Genomic DNA, 19,492 nt, shown 5'->3' on the forward strand with positions numbered 1-19,492 from the left:
CGTGCTGCTGTGCATTATGACCAAATATCTCCACTTTGGTCTGGTCTGTCCAAAGGACATTGTTCCAGAAGTCTTGTGGTTTGTTTAGGCATGTTCTTTTTAGAAAGAAGAGGCTTTTTCCTGCAAACCATTCCCCACAAGCCCTACTTGTTCAGTCTTTTTCTAACTGTACTGTCATGAAGTTTAGCATTTAACATTCTAACTGAGGCCCGTAGAGTCTGGGATGTAGGTCTGGGGTTTTGTTGCCGGTTTGTTGAAATCTTGTGGATGAACTTGCTGGGACATTACTCCTAGAGAGATTGGCAACGATCACGTGTTGTTGTTCATCTGGGGTTGTATGTCTCATTTTAAGACCTGATAAGAACCGGAAGATTGTTTTTATTATGTAAAACCTTAGAATTGAATAGAATGTACTTTATTTTTCATGCAACTGTTTATAAAATCTGAAGACAATAGGACACTGTCCTTAAAAGCATTTAAAGGCTGCAGGGAAACTAATACACTTTATATTTAAGCTCCCCATCCTTCGAAACTTGTTTGAGTCACACAGTAAATATGCTAAGGGTGTCCACTGGTCAGAGGATTGGCTTGATAGTGGTAACTAATGTCTTCTTTCTGCACTATAAAATTATTTTTGCCTTTTGAACTACAAGTTCAGTTATGGGGATGCCAGCACAAAAACTGATTTTTAGATCAGTTTTTCCTTTAGGAAAAGGGTTTTGTTAAATGTTTTTTTTAAGTGATCACACTTTTTACAACAGTTTCAATCAACAGTTTTCTATGACATATTTCTTGGTAGGGCCTTAAAAAAACCGATTGCCTGTATATTTTGCCTTTCAGGCTTTTTCAACAGTACACGGTAGCTCATTTTCTTTGTTAGTTAAAGTTACTAGCATCTCATTTCATCTGCCCGTCACAACACATGAAGAACTGCACAGCCCAACCCCACCAGGATTGGTTGGTGCTGGTTCCTTTGAATAGTCTGCTATTTCTGAAACGTCAGTCGTGCTCCGCAGATTCACAGCAGGAATCCTCAGCCAAAGCACTGATGTCTGATTTTGATCATGATATGTCTTGTAACGAAGAAAAAAAAACATCTTATGGACTAGTCAAGGCAGGAGACTCATATAGAAAGAATTAAGCCAATCCAGTCCGAGTGTAGCCGGCTATATTAGAATGTAGCTAAATTAGTTCCCCATCTTTCTTCTCCAGTTTCATGCCTCAAACTACAATTACTGCCATCATTACTTCATGTAATTTGTCATAATTGAACACCATTATTCATTGGCAGCCCTAATGCTTACATATGGTTAGAAACACCGGTAGTAAACAAATACGAAATTCACACAGAACCAGTACAGTTGAGAGCCTTCGTATTACTTCCACAACAAAGAACTCATTAGTCGATGGAGCTTAACTGGAAAAGCAGATGTTAAACTTTATTCACAATTTTAAATGCAGGATTTACAATCATTCTGAGCATGTCAGAAAGCAGTTGGCTTGGTTTTCAGTTTGTAAAGAGTCCCTCCTGTGGTCTGGCAAGTGCTGTGTGTGCAAAGCAGGACGCCTGCTTTAATACAATCTGATGCAGAAAGCAACGCAAAGAAGATGTGTTTTTGCAATGGATCCACCAGAAGATGTCAAGTAGCCTTAGAAATGGGAAAAAAAAAGAAGCTTGTTACAGCTTTGCTTATATCAGTTTAACACATACGCCTCCTGTTTATGGCCATGGGGTTCAGCAAAGCACCTCGCAGTCCCTGATGCACTCGCTGAACTGGCATTATGACGCATTTTACACAAACACACAGAAAATACACTTACCAAAAAGAGTGTAGTCAGGTAATTGACATACAACTGCGACTGCATAGTCTCTCAGACCAAACGCATGTGGTGTGGAACTTTTATTTTATATGATCAATGTACGGCGAGTAACATTAAACGTCAAGTGCAGTATTGAGTTCAAAATGTCTTCTTTTTTTTTTTATAATTTTGACTATGAAGCAGGAAATCAACAAAAATGGACAGAAAAAAAATTTGGTTTAGGCTCTTTAACTTTCAAACGCTTCCAGAAATGTTTCAGCATTTTGGGAACTGTGATTACCCAAGAAGCAAAGGCTGTTGACCTACAGAACAGAGTCCGTGTAAATGCTCTTTTAAAGGTTTTTTTTTCTTCTTATTTGAAAGTAAGACTCCAAAAAAAAAATGTTTGGAAAAAAATCAGAAACAAATCCTTTCAGGTGAGCTAAAGCTAAAAGCTACATGGAAGATTCAATTTGTATAAAACTCAAGCCCAAAACATTTTATCGTGGGTCAAGTGAGAGTGATACTGTGGATTTTTTTGTTACACCTCATTGCTTCTGCGTGAGTTTTTTTCTTTTGCAACTGCATTTTCCCCAATTACAGACCCAGACCCTGACTGATGTAGAAAAGAGGCAGCGTTAGAGTCAGAGTCAACAGTGTTTGCTTGAACTGCAACAAAATCTTTTATGTTCATTTAGATGAAGAAAAACCCATCAGATAACCTTTTAGCTTTAACTCGCCCATTGAGAAACATTTGGATTGTCCAAAGTGAGAGCGCTTTGCCTGTTGTCTACTGCAGTTCTTCACACAACCATAACTTCAGAAAAACTTAAGTACATCTTTAAACCTCAGTACACCCACATGTTAGAAGCAGAAATACTCATTTCTGTTAGTTTGAAAAAAAAAAAAACAACAACTTTTAAATACATGTAAACATGTTATTCTGACTGAAATTATACAAAATCCAATTTGTCAAAGTTGGACAAAGAAACTCAGACAGTTGAATTACTAAAAGTATGCAAGTATTGGACCTAAAGCAGTCCCTGTCGCAGCATTTGACCCGGAGTAATAGAAGTCAGTAACAACAGAAAGACAGTGTGCATCTCATTTGTAAGAAAAGTGTACAGAACGAAGAAAGGTCACCACAATATGGCGACAATTTTCTGCCAGTTAAGCTGTCAGTTGTTTTGATTTAAACTAAAAGGCTGACTGGAAAAACCTCCAGCTAACAAGCCGAAAGGAGGGCATAATGCCACCTATTGTGCCGGAGCTTCTTCCCATGCCTGGATGCTGGAACAAGGAAAGAGTCCTACTTAAACGGCCAAGTCGAGCTATAACTGTAGCTGAACTTAACTGTGTATGGAACCATACTGAGAAACTGATAATCATGTAATGTTAGTTGGATCCATTAAAAAAAAAAAAAAAAAAAACTTCATCAACAGCTCACAGCCCAAATATCACCAAAGTGAAAAACCTGAAAAACATTTGATTCTTTTTTTCCTCATTTAAAAGAAAAAAAGTTTTAGTGCCTATGGATCCTAAAAAGTATTGACATTTGTTATTAAGCTTCAGAGATGCTGCATGGCAGATACACTCAGCCTGTCCAGATGTTCTTGCTCACCATACAAACATGACAATGAGAGTGAACAACTGTATTCCTCAAAATGTCCCACTTTTCCCAACACTTTGTGCAGCTAGAAACCTTAAACACGACTTTCAAAGCTTTTAACAAAAGATTAACGATGTATTGCACAACATATGAAAAAAGAAAAGTAAAACAAAGAAAAATGTTAATTCATCCTTTTTCCTGCTACTGTTTTTTACAGTTCTGTAGTTAGAAATTCAGTCTGGCAAGTTGTGTATATACAGTGACAATCTAATAATACGAAGGTGATGCTTCCCAAAACAGGATGAGTCTACTGATACTCCTGATGTTGGAAGAACAACGGGTCTCTCCGCTGATCCTGTTTGCAAACACCTAATGTGGTACATTGGTAAATATACAAGCACATGTATGTATATATGACAACAATAATATGTGCACAAAATACAGATTTGCTCTAGTCTCAGAGGCACTCCCTACAGTTAGGTTAGGTGGTGTTAGTTGACAAAAATCTCAATATTCTCAATCAATCTGTACCATCCATGTGATTAAAAATAGCCATCCTTTGTGAACTCCTCGGAAGACATCTTAAAAAGCTGCGAGTTGTACTTTCAAAAAAATAGCTTTCCCTCTTTTTCTTGTGTTTGGTTTGGGAGTAAAGTCAGAACACGTGTCCGTCTGTCTGTCCAGAGACAAAATCTGCATCACTGTTCCATGCCGCCGTCTTTGAGTTGAGGGATTATCCCCCAAAAGTCTGTGCTTCTTTTTCTTTGTCCTTCCTTGATCTGATGCTCTCTTTTTGCAGAGTCTGTCAAGATAAGGTGAAGTGCAACGTGGGACCTCTCCTACCTCCTCTGAATTTAAAAAAGAAAAAGAAAAAAAAAAAAAAAAGTAATCGGGTTGCTCAACAGGAAGTCCGTAGGGAGATCAAGGGTCATATTTTGTCATCAGTCATCTCCAGGAACTGGGCGTACACGTCTCTGGAACACTCCCCCTTTTGGTTGAACAGAAACTTGTAGTAGCTGCCATCAGCACAAATGGCTATGAAGAGAAGGGAGAAAGAAAAAGAAAAAAAAACAGTCAGCAAACACTTTGAACACAGATATGACGCTATAGAGGAAGGAACAACATCCACAATGCTGTCAAAGCTTAAAAACAAGATTTAATGAAGCAAATCTGTTTGAAGTGTGACTGGGTGCAGGAGGCCTGAGAGGAGGCAACGATAAACGCACACCGAGAGGAGGGTCCATGTGACCTCATCTCTGTCAGACAGTAATAATCATCAACCAGCCCCTTCTGATCCTGAAACTGACAGCAGCTGGTGGCAGCTTCCTTTTTGAGGATTTTTTCAGAGCTAATTGTTACCTGGCAACAAAGATACTGCAAAGCTCATAACTACATTTTATGATCTTTAAAACAGGAGAGTGAGATTAAAATGAACTTATTACTAGGGCCGGGATTTTAACGCGATAATTAAGATCAATTAATTACACGAAAATTAATGTCTTAAAAAATTAACGCATTTTAATCGCACTTATTTTTGCACCGCGGAACGTTTCTCACTGGATGAGTTTCAGACATACCGATTAAACTGGAGCACCAACTAACTTTCATGACTTCAGACAACAACAAACTACAGTGAACAATGGTCAAACATGAGCGAAGAAGCTGATGAGACCACTTTGGTTGGCCCTGTAGACGGGAAATTTTGTTTTAAAAAACAGACGGATGAGGTGGTCGGTAGCGTAGTGGCGGGTTGTGCAGATGCCCCGTGAACGGACGCTACCGTCTTTGCTGCAGTCGGCCCCGGTTCGAATCCCGCATCGGACGGCTTTTTACTGCTTGCCATTCCACCTCTCTGCTTTCTGTCTCTTTCATCTGTCCTGTCCATTACAAGCCATACTTTAAAAAAAAAAACAAAAAAAAACGGACGGATAGATGGAAGCGTCCAATAAGAGCACGGTTGGTTAAGTATCAACAAGGTTTTGTTGCTAAAGCTTATGTATTCAGTGATTATACCTCCTTCTAAAAAAATGCAGTTAAAAACTCTGGAAATATTTTAAATTACTTAAAAAATGCACGCATATTTTAAAATAGAGATCCCATCATTACATTTTCTGATGAGCTCTCAGCGAATGTTCATCTGCTGTGGCTCAGGAGGAGGAGCAGTCGCCTGCCAATCATATAAGAACTATATAAACACAGCCAAGGCCGGACACTTCTTCTTTGGTCCTCCACTTGTCCAAGTACCTCAAACCTCCACACGCCATGCTGAGATATTCCTAGTTTTCAGCCAACAGCTCATTGAGAATCCTCTCGTTGCTGCAAGAATACTAATTTGTCTGTCAAACTATTATCTTTGGCATTTATGCAGATGCAACGAAATAACATCTCTTTGTGACATGCTGCAAGTCACAAAATGTCCAAAGACACTATTTAAAATCGGTTCTTTGCCGAGTTGTCTTATGTGTATGCCTCCAGTTGATCCAAAATGCTGCAGCCAGAGTTCTGATGAGAACTAACAGGAGAGATCATGTTTCTCCAGTTTTAGCTTCTCTTCATTGGCTCCCTGTTAAATTCAGAATAGAATTTAAGATTCTTCTCCTTACATATCAAGCTCTTAATGACCGAGCTCCATCATATCTTAAAGATCTCATTGTAAGATATTTTCCTAACAGAGCACTTCGCTCTCAGACTGCAGGATTACTTGTTGTTCCCAGAGTTTCTAAAAGTAGAATGGGAGGTAGAGCCTTCAGTTATCAGGCCCCTCTCTTGTGGAATAAGCTGCCAGTAAATGTCCGGGAAGCAGACACCCTTTCCACTTTTAAGATTAGGCTTAAAACTTTCCTTTTTGATAAAGCTTATAGTTAGGGATGGCTCAGGTAATCCTGAAACATCCCATAGTTAAGCTGCTATAGGCTTAGACTGCTGGGGGACCTCATCTGTCACACCTTTCCTCACTTTGCTCTCTTTTTCTCTTTTGCTCTGTGAAAAAGCAGCCAATGTTCAAAGAAGAACTGCAGAAGGACTGGAAAACTATTGCTCAAGAGCAATTTAAAAGATTACAATAAAGTCTGGCTCACTGGACACAAATTAAGAAAATAAATAAATGAAAATATTTCTAATTTTAAAAAAGGGCTAACTCAAGACTTCGCACTGTCCTGTACATGATAAGATCATAATGTTTGATGCAGGGGCTGAAAACAAGAATTCAAATGTGGGTTCAGTGTCACCATATGTTCTCTGTGATACCCGCTGTCTGTGATCAGTCAGAGTTGGATGCTCACAGGCTGAGTCACGCCTGTCAGACGGCATCACGCTCCCAAGTAACCTTACCTATGACAGCATTTGGCTCCGTTCCAAAGGCACACACACAGGGAGAGCCTGACGGGACCTGGAACTTGGAGAAGCTCCATTTGGAGCTGAAGTATTTGGGAAGGAAGCTGGCTGATGCCAAACTGTGGAGAAAAAAAAAAACAAAAAAAACAACACACGGGTAGTTTTTGGATTTAGCCCTCTTTCACAGCAGTGGTGATAACACGTTGCCTGAATGGAAAAAAACAGACCTCGACTGTTTGTTCCTTTTGGGGTCCTCTGCAGCAAAGATATGCACGGTGCCGTGGTCGCTGGACACACAGATGAGGGACGCATCTTGATTAAAATTAATGCTGAAAAAGAGAGAAATAGTAGAAAGAAATTAAAGTTTCACATAGAGACACACGCACACATATGAACTCGATACTTTTATAGCTGTAGCTCAGATCTACACCAACTGTAACCCACATCTAACATCTAACGGCTTACTGGGAAGGAGACTGCAGAAGAGGGATATAGACGTCAGTAGCATTTAAATCAGCACCCACCAGTAGATGTTTGCTGCCTGTGAGCCTCGCCTCAGCTCCTGTATGAGTTGACCTGCAGATGTGTCGAAAATTCTGATGAGAGTCCCCTGTGGAAATGAGTCGCATGTCAGCAAAAGTATCCCAACATTGAGGGGGGTGTAACCGCACACAAGCTTTCCGTACTTTCTCTGATGCGGTGGCTATTCTCGTGCCCTGCAGGTTGAGCGCAATGCAGCACAGCGCCCCCTCATGAGCAGGGATGTCAACCGGCGGTTTCTCCGTGTTGGCGAGGTCCACGATCTGCACGTGGCCCGAGTGAGTCCCCGGGAATGCCAGCAGAGAGTTGTTGCTGTTGGGACACAGCACACACAGACCTGAAGGGGCCAAAGGGAGAGAGGGAGGTAAGGCTCGCCCTGATACACACACGAGCAACAGCACTTTATTCGAGCAGCACCACATTTAATATGAAACTCAAGTCAGAGGTTACGCGGCTTGGACTGACCTTTGGGATTATAACATGTCTCAAACACGTGCAGCTGATGAGGATTGTGGGTAAAGGTGAACACTTTAATCATAGAGTCCAGGACCACCACGATCCTGAGAGCAAAGGACAACCATCATGTGAGCTGCAATACAGACTAAAAACAATACGACTCTTCCAGTCATAAAAGAAGAGGCAGAGAGCCTGAGAACAACTCCAGTAATAATTTATGAACTATCCTTCTGGGAAAGAGATAGATAGAATAGTCGTGCTTTTTTTTTTTTTTTTTTTTTTTAAATAAGAGAATCCTTTTCAGAGTTAAACTGTATCAAGACAGGATTATATTACAGGATTATTAATCGTTTGGACCAGAGACTGAAATAATACAACCTCAGATGAACAACAACACATGACATCTACTGTATCATTATCTATTTAACAAAAACTGGGCCAAAATTTGGCCAAAAGTTGAAGAAAAACTAAATTCATTCTACGATTAAATAGCCTGTAGAACAATGTTTAGCGACAGCATTTCAATCAGGCTGAGGTCTGGACTTTAACTGGACCATTGCAACATCTTGATCCTTTTCAGGCATTCTGTTTGCTGCTGTGTTTGGGATCATTGTCCTGTTGATGACCCAGTTTCACCCAAGCTTCAGCTGTCAGACAGATGGCCTCACATCTGACTCTGGCATACAGAGGAGTTCATGATGGACTCAGTGACTGCAAGGTGCCCAGATCCTGTGGCTGCAGAACCAGCCCAGATCATCAGCCCTCCACCACTGTGCTTGACAGCTGGTATGAGGTGTTTGGGATGATATAGTGTGAGTTTCATCAAACGTGCTGCTGTGAATTATAACCGCACTTTGGTCTGATCTGTCCAATAGACATTATTTCAGAAGTCTTGTGGTTTGTTCAGAAGCACCCTGGGGCGAACTTGCTGGGATGTCTGCTTCTGGGAAGATTGACAGCTGTCTTGAATGTTTTCTAGTTGTGAGTAATCTTTCTCTCTGTAGAATGATGGGCTCCAATTAGTTTGAAATAGTCTTACATTCTTCCCAGATTGATGGGCAGCAACAACTTGGACTTAGCTTCTTACACACTGCTTTTGCAGTTTTTGTTAAATAAATAATGACACTGTATAATGTGTCATGTGACGTTCATCTGAGGTTATATTTACCTCATTCGAAGACCAGGTAGGGACCAGATGATTTTTTTTTTTTTAAATGAAGTTCTGATACATAAACTTTAAAGTGAAAGAGGGTGAGGTCTGTATGAATAACAGTGAAATAAGATGAATGGTTGTGGCTAAAAGTAAGCTTTCCCTTACACAACACTGATTTTTCAACAGATAACCAAACAAATTCCTCACATACAAAATGACAGAGGACACGCCCTCTCTTTCAGGCTTTTACCTGTCGCGCCGAAGCTTTACTGCTTTGACTTCTGTTGAAAACTCAATTTCAATGACTGTCTTCTTCTTCAGGTCGTCCCAGATCATCACTACAGCGTCACGACAGGAAAAGATACATGAATAAAATACGTCACATGCGCTACTTCAAAGGCAGGATGTTAACAGGTACAAAATGTAAGGAACGGTAATATTCACTGATCATCAATGCAGCAGATGATCAGTCACAAGCAGTGTTATGGCAAAGAGATGTGTGTCATGGAGCAGGATGTGGAGCAACACAAACAATGACCCATCTAAAATAATAAGCAGTTGCTCAATAAACTGCAACAGGAGAAGTTGACAGTGTGACATCACAGGTCCAAAGCTACAAATCGAAACTTTATCAAATACTGCAGCTAGCAAGAACAAAACCTACCTTTGTTTGTTGGGTATTTGGGTTTCTTCCCTCCTCCCACTAGTGCTAGATAGTTACACCTAAACAGCATCTCCACATGGCCAACCCCACCCTCCAGGAACTCTGAAAATCAAACACATTGCTAACTGGAGTTACTGTAGTCACCAAAGAAAGGTGCTGTTCACTGTTACCGTTTGCTATCTCTCATGACCTGTGAATTCCACAGGGTGACAACTGCCTCACAAAACTTGAGTGATGCAAGGGTTTTTGTTCAGAAAGATATATATATATATATATATATATATAAATAAAAGTTTAGTTCAGCAGTTGCTGACCCAAAGCACTTGAAATTGGTTGAGTTTAGAGAAGTTATTCTGGAGTCGACCGTCTCCTGAGTCACATGTTTAGCTGCCTTTAGGGGAGACTTCCTCTTAAATGTCTCCAAATTTAAGGAGTTTCATTCCAGTAGAAATAATTGGTTGTGAAGAGCAGCACAGTCACAGACAAAAACACTTTCAGCTGTCAACCACAGAGTATTGCTCAATCATCCCAGTTTTGGATGAAAAGTTTAAAGCAAAGTCCTCACAACAATGTAAATGGTCAAAAGATTATCTTACAGTAGTACCCCACCTTACCCAGGATCAGTATCATGATAGTATCATCATACATTAAAAACATCCATCCATCCATTCTCTATACCCATTTAATCCAACTGTCGGGCTGCAGGGGGGCTGGAGCCTATCCAAGGAATCATTGGGCAGAGGCGGGTACACCCTGGACAGGTCGCCAGTCCATCACAGAGACAAACAACCACACACACGCTCACCCCGAGGGACAATTTTAGAGACACTAATTAACCTAACATGCACATGTTTTTGGACAGTGGGAGGAAGCCGGAGTACCGGAGAGAACTCACGCATACACGGGAAGAACATGCAAACTCCACACAGAAAGGCCTTATTCAAAATGTGACAGTCAAAGATACACAACAGTCACTGTCAAACAAGTAAAACACAAAGTATGAGTGATAAATCAGCAGTGAACATGTTTAACCATATCCAAACCCTCTTCCCCACCAGCTTAATGTGTTAGGATTTTATTACCTTGCTTCTCTTTCTCTTTGAGAGGATCTGTGTTGTACACACGAAATCCATTCTCCATTCCACATGCAAAGCATCCTGGACAGACACACGGATCAAAAAGCACTAATCATAATCTAATAGCTCTTCGATATACAAAACAATCTTTTAAACAGAGACACGTTTACACAATCAGTAGATAATTTATACAAGACAAGGCCACCAAGGTAATAAGTTTAAAGAGGCACAATGATAGACAGTGAAGTGATCAAAGACCGAGCCTTTAAATACGAAGCGAGAGCTTAAAGCAAATGATTAACCGTGTTGGAAATCGTGTAGAACTAACATGTTGACAACAGCGAGTTTCAGCGCCAAGTCCTATAAATAATCACAAGATGTCTATTTACGGTAGAAACGTTAGTTTAGTTTCAGAAACTTGGACATCAATAATGACGTGATATTACAGAGAAGTAAAGTTTAGACACGGAGATTTTAAAACAAACTTAACGTTCATGGGGCGGGAGAGCAGAAATTATCTGTGACCTAAGCTATCTTATACCTTACACAAAACTATTAACCTAATCACAGATTGTTTACATTGTAAATAATTCAAAGTTAAGACAGCCCAGTACTGTTAGCATTACCTTGCTAATGCTAGCCGATGGCCGTTGTGCTCGCAAACGCTACTATGACGGTCGATGGAAATGCAGCTAGCATTAGCATGAATGCTAAGTTCACATACATGACTAACCACTTATACACTATATGTCATGACTTAATTTATTTATCTCCCTTTTGTGACTAATTTGAGCACATTTGACTTAGTGACCTATTAATAAATTAGCTGATATGTGTGTTAGTTTCGTTACAAAAATACTAGCGTTTTTTTGTTTAAAGTTAGCTGAATCGGAAGGGCTTGCTAAAGCTAACATTAACTCAATCGGTAATTCACCTTAAGATTTCGGCGTTACCTACGCAGCAGAATTACAAGTAAATGGTTTCAAGATCAGAAAATACAAAGATGTTGCTGGCGGGTAACATTATACGAAATGTGTGCTCTTGTGAGACATCAGCCAAGCAATGAGAGCTCGGAATCTACGACGTTGGCTAATCATTTTAGGTAGGAAAAAAAACAATACACTTCTTACCGTGATCCTGGTTAAATCCAGCATAAAGAAGCCCATTCCCGTGAGGATTGGACGGTAGTAAATTCATCGTTTTGACTGAATAACCGATACTGTTAACAAGTGAATCCAGCAGCTGATGCCTGACGAGCTAACCGGCTACCATTCCTCCTGAGTCTGTTTGCCAGAAGGAAGGAAAACAATCGGGGCTGGCTCTTGCTCAGGGAAAGGATCACCGGCCACAACGAAACCACAGGGACTTTTCAATGGACTTCGTTGAAAGTATTTGACGTCAAGGCTATCCCTAAAATAATTGCCTAATCCTAATTAATAGTATTTAATAGTATAAACTGAAAGTAGTCACACCGATCGAGAAAATATTTTAATGAACTCGGACTTTCCTGGCCGAAATATTATTTTTCATTAAATGGGTCTGAATCAGTTTCGTCGTCGTGATAATCAGAGAAATCATATATGGGTGTGACACTAGTTAGTTTAAATGTATGTTTTTTTTCAGGCTTTTAAAGATGCCATTTGAGTGTCGATGTTATTTTTGTGAGAACATTGTATGACCTAACATCACACAATCAGTCAAATGATAACTAATTAAACGTGACATATAATACAAGTAAGTGACCTATGGAGAATCTATCCTATCGGTATCGGAAACATATGATATATAGATATTCAGCCCCAGTGGCCTAATGGATAAGGCACTGGCCTCCTAAGCCAGGGATTGTGGGTTCGAGTCCCATCTGGGGTGGGATTGTTTTTTAATACGGATATTGAGATATTTCACTGTGTGATATGTATATACACATATATACATGTGGCGATTATATTCACCCACTTATGTCGAAATTGTGCACAAGTTTTTAAAGTGCGTACTATGACCTAAATATCACTGCTTTACATCTACACAGTTGATACAGTGATGTTCATATGAAAAACAGTATTTCTGCCTTTATAAATGAAATTAAAACTATTACAGCAACTTTTTTTTAATTTCAGATAAAATGTCCATATAGACCAAAGTATTCATAGATGTAAAATAAAAATGTAGATCTATTAAGAGTGACATGGCATCATCACATTTTAAAGCATTAGCAGCAGGGGGTGCTGAAGCTGAACTACAGTAGATTGAAGTAAATTGTAAATTGAGCTAAATCATTCACTCGTAAAGGGTGTATATAAAATGGATATTATTGCTACTCTTTCAAGCAAATAAAATTCTAAGAATTTCTTGTGAACAACAATTAGCCTTTAAATAATATTTCATATGTAGGAAATACAAAACACATGAAAAACTTCACTCAAGTAATGTAAGTGACACTTGGGATTTTTATTCAAGAAAGAAGAGAATCAATTCCTAAAGGAATCGAATTTTTGAATCATTTACATATACAAATCTTATTCAGAGCTACAGCAGACAAGTCTGTAAAAAATACAAAGATACACTTTTATAACGCAATACAATTACATATTTTCTAACGACCCAAGCAACCAGAGATAGCACTGAAACAACGTAAAGAAAATGTCTTTGAACTGGTTTAAAGTCTTCTTCGTGGCCAGCATCCACACTGCCAGTGTCCTTTAGCAAAAGGTTCAATCTTACTGTTCCTTAAGTTCTGATAAACATCTGATGCTAAACTCTGACCCTAAGAGGCTTTTTAAACTCCTCAAGAGGATTAGTATGCTGTCTATTTTCTCTAAGCATGAACAAGTCTCCTGTGTCTTTTTAGGCCATGCAAACTTGAAAAGCCCTTGCTGCACACTGCACAGACATATGGCCTCTCTCCAGTATGGGTTCGCATGTGTAACGTAAGGAAACAAGACTGGACAAAACCCTTCTCACAGATGTTGCACTTGAACGGTCTTTCCCCAGTATGATATCTCCTGTGTATCTTCAATTCTGCAGCAGATCTGAAAGACTTGTCGCAGTCATCACACTTGAAAGGCCTTTCCCCAGTGTGAATCAAAGTGTGCCTCACCAGCGCGTCCTTCCCAAAGAATCCCTTTCCACAGTGCTCGCACGGGAAACGCAGCCCTTTGTGATGGAAGTTGTCGTGTTTCAGCAGACACCTTCTGGACGTGAAGGTCTTCCCACACTGAGCGCAGGTGAAGATGGCTGCGGGCTTCTCGGTCACTGGTTCTCCAGAGTTATGCACGCGCTCCACGTGCCTCGTCAGCGTAACGCCGTGCCTGAACTTCTTGCCACATTCCCAACAGAGGAACGGATACGCTTTAGTGTGTTTTTTATGGTGCTCCACGAGGTCGGAATATGAGCGGAACCTTTTAGCGCAATAAGTGCACTGAAAAGGTTGGTAACCGGTGTGCTTCCACTCATGTCGGATAAAACGCTTCAAACTGGCAAAAGTGGTCTCACAGTGAGTGCAGACAAAAGGCTCAGTGGGGTTGTGGACATCGATGTAATGCTTATGGAGGGCCTTGAACACTGGAAAGTTCTCCTCACACCGGTTACACTGAAACGGTGTGTGGGATTCTTTGTGCAAGGCCAGTGCCTCCGAGTCACGTACTAACTTCATACACACCTCGCAGTAGAGCGGGTTGTGCGTCTGTTTATGGGAATCCAATGTTGATTTGTACTTAAACGCCTTGTCACATTCATCACATCTGAAGCAGTGCTTAACATCCTCTGGCTTCTCGGGATCCACCTGCTGCTCGTTGTAGCAAATATTTCTTAAATGGAACCTGAAGGTCTGCTTGCACTTGAACTCCACACTGCAGTGAGGACAGTAGAATGGACCTTCTAGCACACTTTTGCTTCCTTCTGGGCTTTTCTGTCCCGATCCCTTCGAGGACCTCTCTGCAGAGGGCGAGTAATCGGGGTCCTGGGCAGTGTTGTCCAACAGTTGCTCTTCGTGGGACGCCTCACGAGGAACCCCACTGGACGACTGCTCACCCTCATCACCTGCAGTCTCTTTCGTGTCTGCCTTTGCTTTTGTTAGACTTGAACATCTGTGCTGCTGCAAGTAACGCAAACTCTTGTAAAACTTTTTGCATGCAGGACAAGCAATGGGCAGCTCCTCAGAGTGCTGATTCATATGTCGCGGCAAGAACTTGGCCTGGCTCACCACTTTGCCGCACACCTTGCACGTTCTCTCATCCAAGTCGCTGCTTTTCGCTGAACCCTGGGATCTGGCAAACTTTTTAGGGCCACTGTTGGTGGCATTACTGCCTGATTTCCTCCACTGCGACAGGTACCGCTTCATCTTGAGTCCTCTATTCTTTCGCACCGGTCTTTCCAACAAGACATCAGTTTCTGAGTCTTCCTTTATGCCCTTTGCTCTGCTTTCCACTTCAAAGTCTTCATCTACGGGTCGCTTCTTTTTCCTGCCGCGTCGGTTCGGCTTCTTCTCAACGCCATCCAGCACCGTCACCTGGCCGTCCTCCCCGATGATCAGTGTTCCGGATTGTTCATCATGGTGGCCATCTGCCATTTCGCTCTCACTGGCCTCAGTGCCTTCGGTGGGATCTGAAACCACTATGCTGTCCATTTCTGCCTTCACCTCACCGCTGAGGCCAAACCACTGAGTTTGTTCGGACTCTTCTGGGTTCCCAGATCCCTCCACATACACCTCTTTGTTCTCAGATTCCACCTCCATCTCTGTGCAAACGGTGTACACGAGGCCACTCTCTGCCTCTGTTTCCGTTTGCTCGTTGACAATCACAACTCTTTCCACTGGAGGTAGACACAAGGCTGACAAGATGCCACTGTCAACCACATAAGACTCTGCAAAGAAACAAGATCAAAGGAAACAAATAAATAGAAAATTCAAACTCAAAGATTCTAAAGCAAAATATGTTGAGAACTTGCCAAAATTACAAGTATCTGGCTCATATGTCAGTGTTACAGTTTAATGTTCTGTCAAGCTCACCAATGTCTTCCAACTGGATGTGATCTTTCTGAGAGTCCAGCAAGACTTTGAGATCCTGAGGCTGAACGAAGGTCTCCATGCACTCACTCAAAACAGATGAGGTGTCACTGAGCAGTGAAGCAATCTGACAAAAACATACATAAAGAAATGTTGTTCAAAATCCCCTATATCAACAAATACGAGGCAGAGGTTCATAAGTGAGCGGCCAACGTCTTAAGTTTTAAAAACACTTTAACGGGAGTACGTAGCACGAGTATTACTTGCAGTAAAATACAGCTGGACAAGTTGTTTTTGTGTATATCATATGCATACCTGTTGGAGAGTTTGGGAAGGAAGGAGCTTTTCAAGTCTGGACAGAAACAGCCACATCAGTGTTTGGATTGCTTTGTCATATGTAGGCCCGAAGTCTCCTGGGAAAACATCCTGGAACACGATTCCATAAACCTCAATCATATGAGCTGACCACACAACTCGTATAGATAAGGGCAGATCATTTAACAAAGAGTCATCGGTAGGACTGTCACAGTGAGGGAATATAGCCAGCAGTAACTTTGGATGGCTCATTAGTGCAGTTTGCGATATCATCGTCCTTTTGTAAGTTCCTCAGGGGAAGAAAAACACAAGTCTACACTGGCCTATGAAAGTAAAGCTCTCCTCACCATTAACAATCTGTTGTTAATGCAACTACCCAAGTTATGAGTAACCATGTTTGATCATTTCAAAGATGCACAAACCTGGAAAAAATTCATTCTCTCTTCAGGATCTCTCAACAGATTTCGGACAAGGCCCATGAAATGAGAGTCAGACATCTCATCAGACTGTAAAAACACAGACAGTTTCATCAGAATTCTCCCTCAGGCTTCTGATTTTTTTTATACATATAAGAAAAAGACAGCAAATGACAAACAATATGGAATGAATTAAAAAAAGGAAAATAAACATTGACAAAACATGTGAGGAAATCCAGAATCTGAATCACAGCGAGGCATCTGCCTACCTCCACGCTCCACAGAGATCTGAGGCTCTGCATGCGGTCGAGGTGCGGCTGAATAACGTCGAGTTCAGCCGTCTCATCAGAGCGACACAGTTCCAGGATCAACTACAAATCAAAAGACGGCACAAATAATGAAGAAGGGAGGAAAACGGCAGCCTTCTCATCTCTCTGCTGCTCTGTTCTAATTCACTTTTGGTTAATACCAATCACCTGACCTTATGTCACACACCGAAAATGTTTCAGATTTCAAACCTTTGGCCATATTCACCCCGTATAAAATGTGGTTCCTCAGTTAAAGCAAAAACGTTGACGGGTATTAACCTTCTGATTGAGAGGTTGACATGACTCCTGTTGAGTTTCAGAAGAATACTGATCAGACATTTGTCTGACTGCAAGTTTGGGTTGTAAAAAAACAGATATGTCCAACACTAATTAATCCCAAAATATGTATCCAGTTAGGATACTCATTTACAACAGTATCCATACCATTATTCACCTCCTACAGCTGGCACACAGCTTCTTCTCTCAGTAGCAGCTGAACACCGATGACCAGCACAGACCTAAACTAACATGGCTTCTATTGTTCAAAGCGCCTCAGCTTGGAACCACTTAGTCACATTTTGCAATGGTGCAAGAATATTTTATCCCTGAACACAGTGGTACTTGGAAATACTACTACTTTGTTTGTTTTAAATCATTATCAAATATCTTATGAAACACCAGGAGAGATGCAGAAGAGTTATTTTAAGCCTGCCAATGGTTATCACAACAAGGGTGGGGAAAATGTATACTGAGTAGGAGGACATTTACCCATGTATGCTCAGAAAACAGCTGACTGTCTCCTGTTTCCTTTTAACAAAAGTGGATTTTTCTAAAGAAATGAGCATTCAGACCATGAGTTAATATCATTCAGGAATTAATGAGGATACGATGTTGAATCAGCAGGCAAAGGTCTACTCCCTGTGACATGAAACATTCAGTCAGTTTACAAGGTAAACATGTTGCAAAGAAAGGAACACTCTGTTTCATGTACTGCAAACATGTTGCAATAAAGACGATTTAAGACGTGCTCCATAAGATTTGCACTGGTGTTCATATTTTCAGTTAAAAGCACCAGTGCTGCTGGTGAAAAACAAGCTATCAAGGAGACCTTTTTATTAATCACTTCTTAAATTTACATTTAGAACAGGGTTAGGATAGAGTATTAACCTGTTAGCATTGTTACAACCCCACTACGAGTCTTAAATATTTATAAGGCTGCAGCTCAATAACCATGCCTTATGCTACAGATCCCTTTTTTGGAATTTAAAATGCTTTCCATCTGACAAACACCTGCCTTCCCTGAATAAAGAAACCCAACTCACTCGTGCTCTGAGACCCAAAAGGAGTTCAGCTCGTTGTCTCGTGGAGAGAAGTTGAGGAACAATCTCTGTGACCATAAATACAAACTCCTCAAGCAGCCCATAGTCCGACACAATTTTCTGCTCCACGGTTTGCCAAATGGCTGCAGACACCAGCCGAATCGGTGAGACCAAGAGGCGAAGGGTGGAGAGGGGGAGAGTGGAACCTGCAAGCAAGGAGATGCATTTCATTAAACCTTTGAAAAGCTTACATACCAACACTGCATTCAAAACAAGGCTTGGTTAGAGATATGATAAGACCAAGGGCCAAACCTGATACTGCACAGAGCTGCTGTCCTTTTCAATCATTATTATCTAATGATGTAAGCAAGACAAACTACCCTTTACTTTTAATGAGATACTACAATAGTTTTCAGAATGTACACATTTAAGCTAATAACCTTAAAACTTCTGTTTTTCGCAATTCTCAAAGACTTTTCACACCTGCTTACTGGTGTATCATAATGCTCATCATAAACAGTCTGTTGGTAACGGTAAGATATAATATTTTACAGCAAGTTTCAGATTATCTTGAGAATAAATAAAGATGACACGGCAAATATGGTATGCGTTTAGTCCCCACCCATGAACCTGAAAGAAAAACTAAGATCCCAGATGATCTCAGTGTATGATTAATACTTCCTCTTCTGAGGATCCTTAGAATCCCAAACTCTGGTCACCTCGGATGCGCCTTTTAATAAGCGTCATCTTCGGTTGAAAGTGTTACATAAAACAATATCAAATTGCAGATGTGTCACAAAGTAGCAGACAGCAGGTGTAAACACTTTTACGTCAAACATCCTGCACATATATTAAAATAATTATTTTAGGGATTTTCGGAGTTCACGCAACACCATAAGATTCACTTAACTGACCGGCTCTCTTGCAGCTAACATTAGCATTAGCATACACACTGAGCTTCGATACGTGCCCTGACACTGCCGCTGCATGCAAGTGCTGTATTTAACCCAGCAACCCGCGTCACAATTAAAACACATCTAAATGTACTCTATGGATCTTAGACTCTATCCAAATGCAACAAACGGAACATAACAGATAAAAAAACCCATATTTTTCAACATAAATAGCAATGCTATTCCCGCGCGCGCGCCGCGTTGCGGCCTACCTAAACAAATCTGTCTGTAAATGCTTGCACTCACCGGGTAACTCTGAAATTCCTCTGTCCATCCTAAATATTCACTGTAGTTACATTACACTAATGAAAAATACGGGCCCTCGCTTGACCGAGGTCAAACTAAATATTATCCTGTGGCAGTTTTCAACACCGATGTCTCACGGGCGATCTTTCTGCGTCAACGGCTGCTTTGCGTTCCGTCTGAAACAACAATCCGACCTCAGACAGCAGCATTTCATTCGTTCCGCATTTTTGTTTTTTGACGTTTGTCGGTTTCCCCCATCTCGTCACGTTACGTCACACCTGTTAGTCGAATATGAATTATTT

General features: G+C 40.9%; 2 protein-coding genes and 1 non-coding gene across 3 annotated transcripts; 1 reads left to right on the forward strand and 2 right to left on the reverse strand.

Annotated features, from left to right (window-relative positions):
* Positions 1-1,413: 1,413 nt before the first annotated feature.
* wdr45b (WD repeat domain 45B) lies at positions 1,414-11,940 on the reverse strand. Its single transcript, XM_072373284.1, has 10 exons — positions 11,762-11,940; positions 10,638-10,712; positions 9,556-9,657; positions 9,142-9,229; positions 7,748-7,842; positions 7,429-7,619; positions 7,267-7,352; positions 6,970-7,071; positions 6,740-6,861; positions 1,414-4,444 (listed from the first exon to the last, which is right to left on the reverse strand). Exons 1-10 carry the CDS (start codon positions 11,826-11,828, stop codon positions 4,338-4,340), a joined length of 1,035 nt encoding a protein of 344 aa, XP_072229385.1. The 5' UTR covers positions 11,829-11,940; the 3' UTR covers positions 1,414-4,337.
* A 487-nt stretch (positions 11,941-12,427) lies between these two features.
* trnar-ccu (transfer RNA arginine (anticodon CCU)) lies at positions 12,428-12,500 on the forward strand. Its single transcript has one exon. It is a non-coding gene; the product is annotated as a tRNA-Arg (tRNA).
* Positions 12,501-13,060: 560 nt separating this feature from the next.
* Positions 13,061-19,383, reverse strand: LOC140278085 (uncharacterized). The gene is made up of 7 exons (XM_072372974.1): positions 19,191-19,383; positions 17,995-18,197; positions 16,634-16,735; positions 16,371-16,454; positions 15,949-16,059; positions 15,637-15,760; positions 13,061-15,491 (listed from the first exon to the last, which is right to left on the reverse strand). The coding sequence occupies exons 1-7, from the start codon at positions 19,216-19,218 to the stop codon at positions 13,447-13,449; spliced, it is 2,697 nt and encodes an 898-aa protein (XP_072229075.1). The 5' UTR covers positions 19,219-19,383; the 3' UTR covers positions 13,061-13,446.
* Between the last annotated feature and the right edge of the window lie 109 nt (positions 19,384-19,492).

This window comes from Leuresthes tenuis, unplaced genomic scaffold, assembly GCF_036924035.1.
Source record: "Leuresthes tenuis unplaced genomic scaffold, fLeuTen1.0.hap1 SCAF_20, whole genome shotgun sequence".
In the NCBI taxonomy this organism is placed as follows: Eukaryota; Metazoa; Chordata; class Actinopteri; order Atheriniformes; family Atherinopsidae; genus Leuresthes; species Leuresthes tenuis.

Bases quoted from the DNA above. Each gene is read 5' to 3' on its own strand.
- LOC140278085 (XM_072372974.1), bottom strand. From the start codon at position 19,218: ATGGACAGAGGAATTTCAGAGTTACCCG. The intron at 18,198-19,190 runs GTGAGTGCAAGC...CCTTGCTTGCAG, and splicing joins AGGAATTTCAGAGTTACCCG to GTTCCACTCTCCCCCTCTCC. The intron at 15,492-15,636 runs GTGAGCTTGACA...GTTTCTTTGCAG, and splicing joins CATCCAGTTGGAAGACATTG to AGTCTTATGTGGTTGACAGT.
- wdr45b (XM_072373284.1), bottom strand. From the start codon at position 11,828: ATGAATTTACTACCGTCCAATCCTCACGGGAATGGGCTTCTTTATGCT. The intron at 9,230-9,555 runs GTAGGTTTTGTT...GTGACGCTGTAG, and splicing joins CAAATACCCAACAAACAAAG to TGATGATCTGGGACGACCTG. The intron at 4,445-6,739 runs GTAAGGTTACTT...TTCTCTTCATAG, and splicing joins GGAGCCAAATGCTGTCATAG to CCATTTGTGCTGATGGCAGC.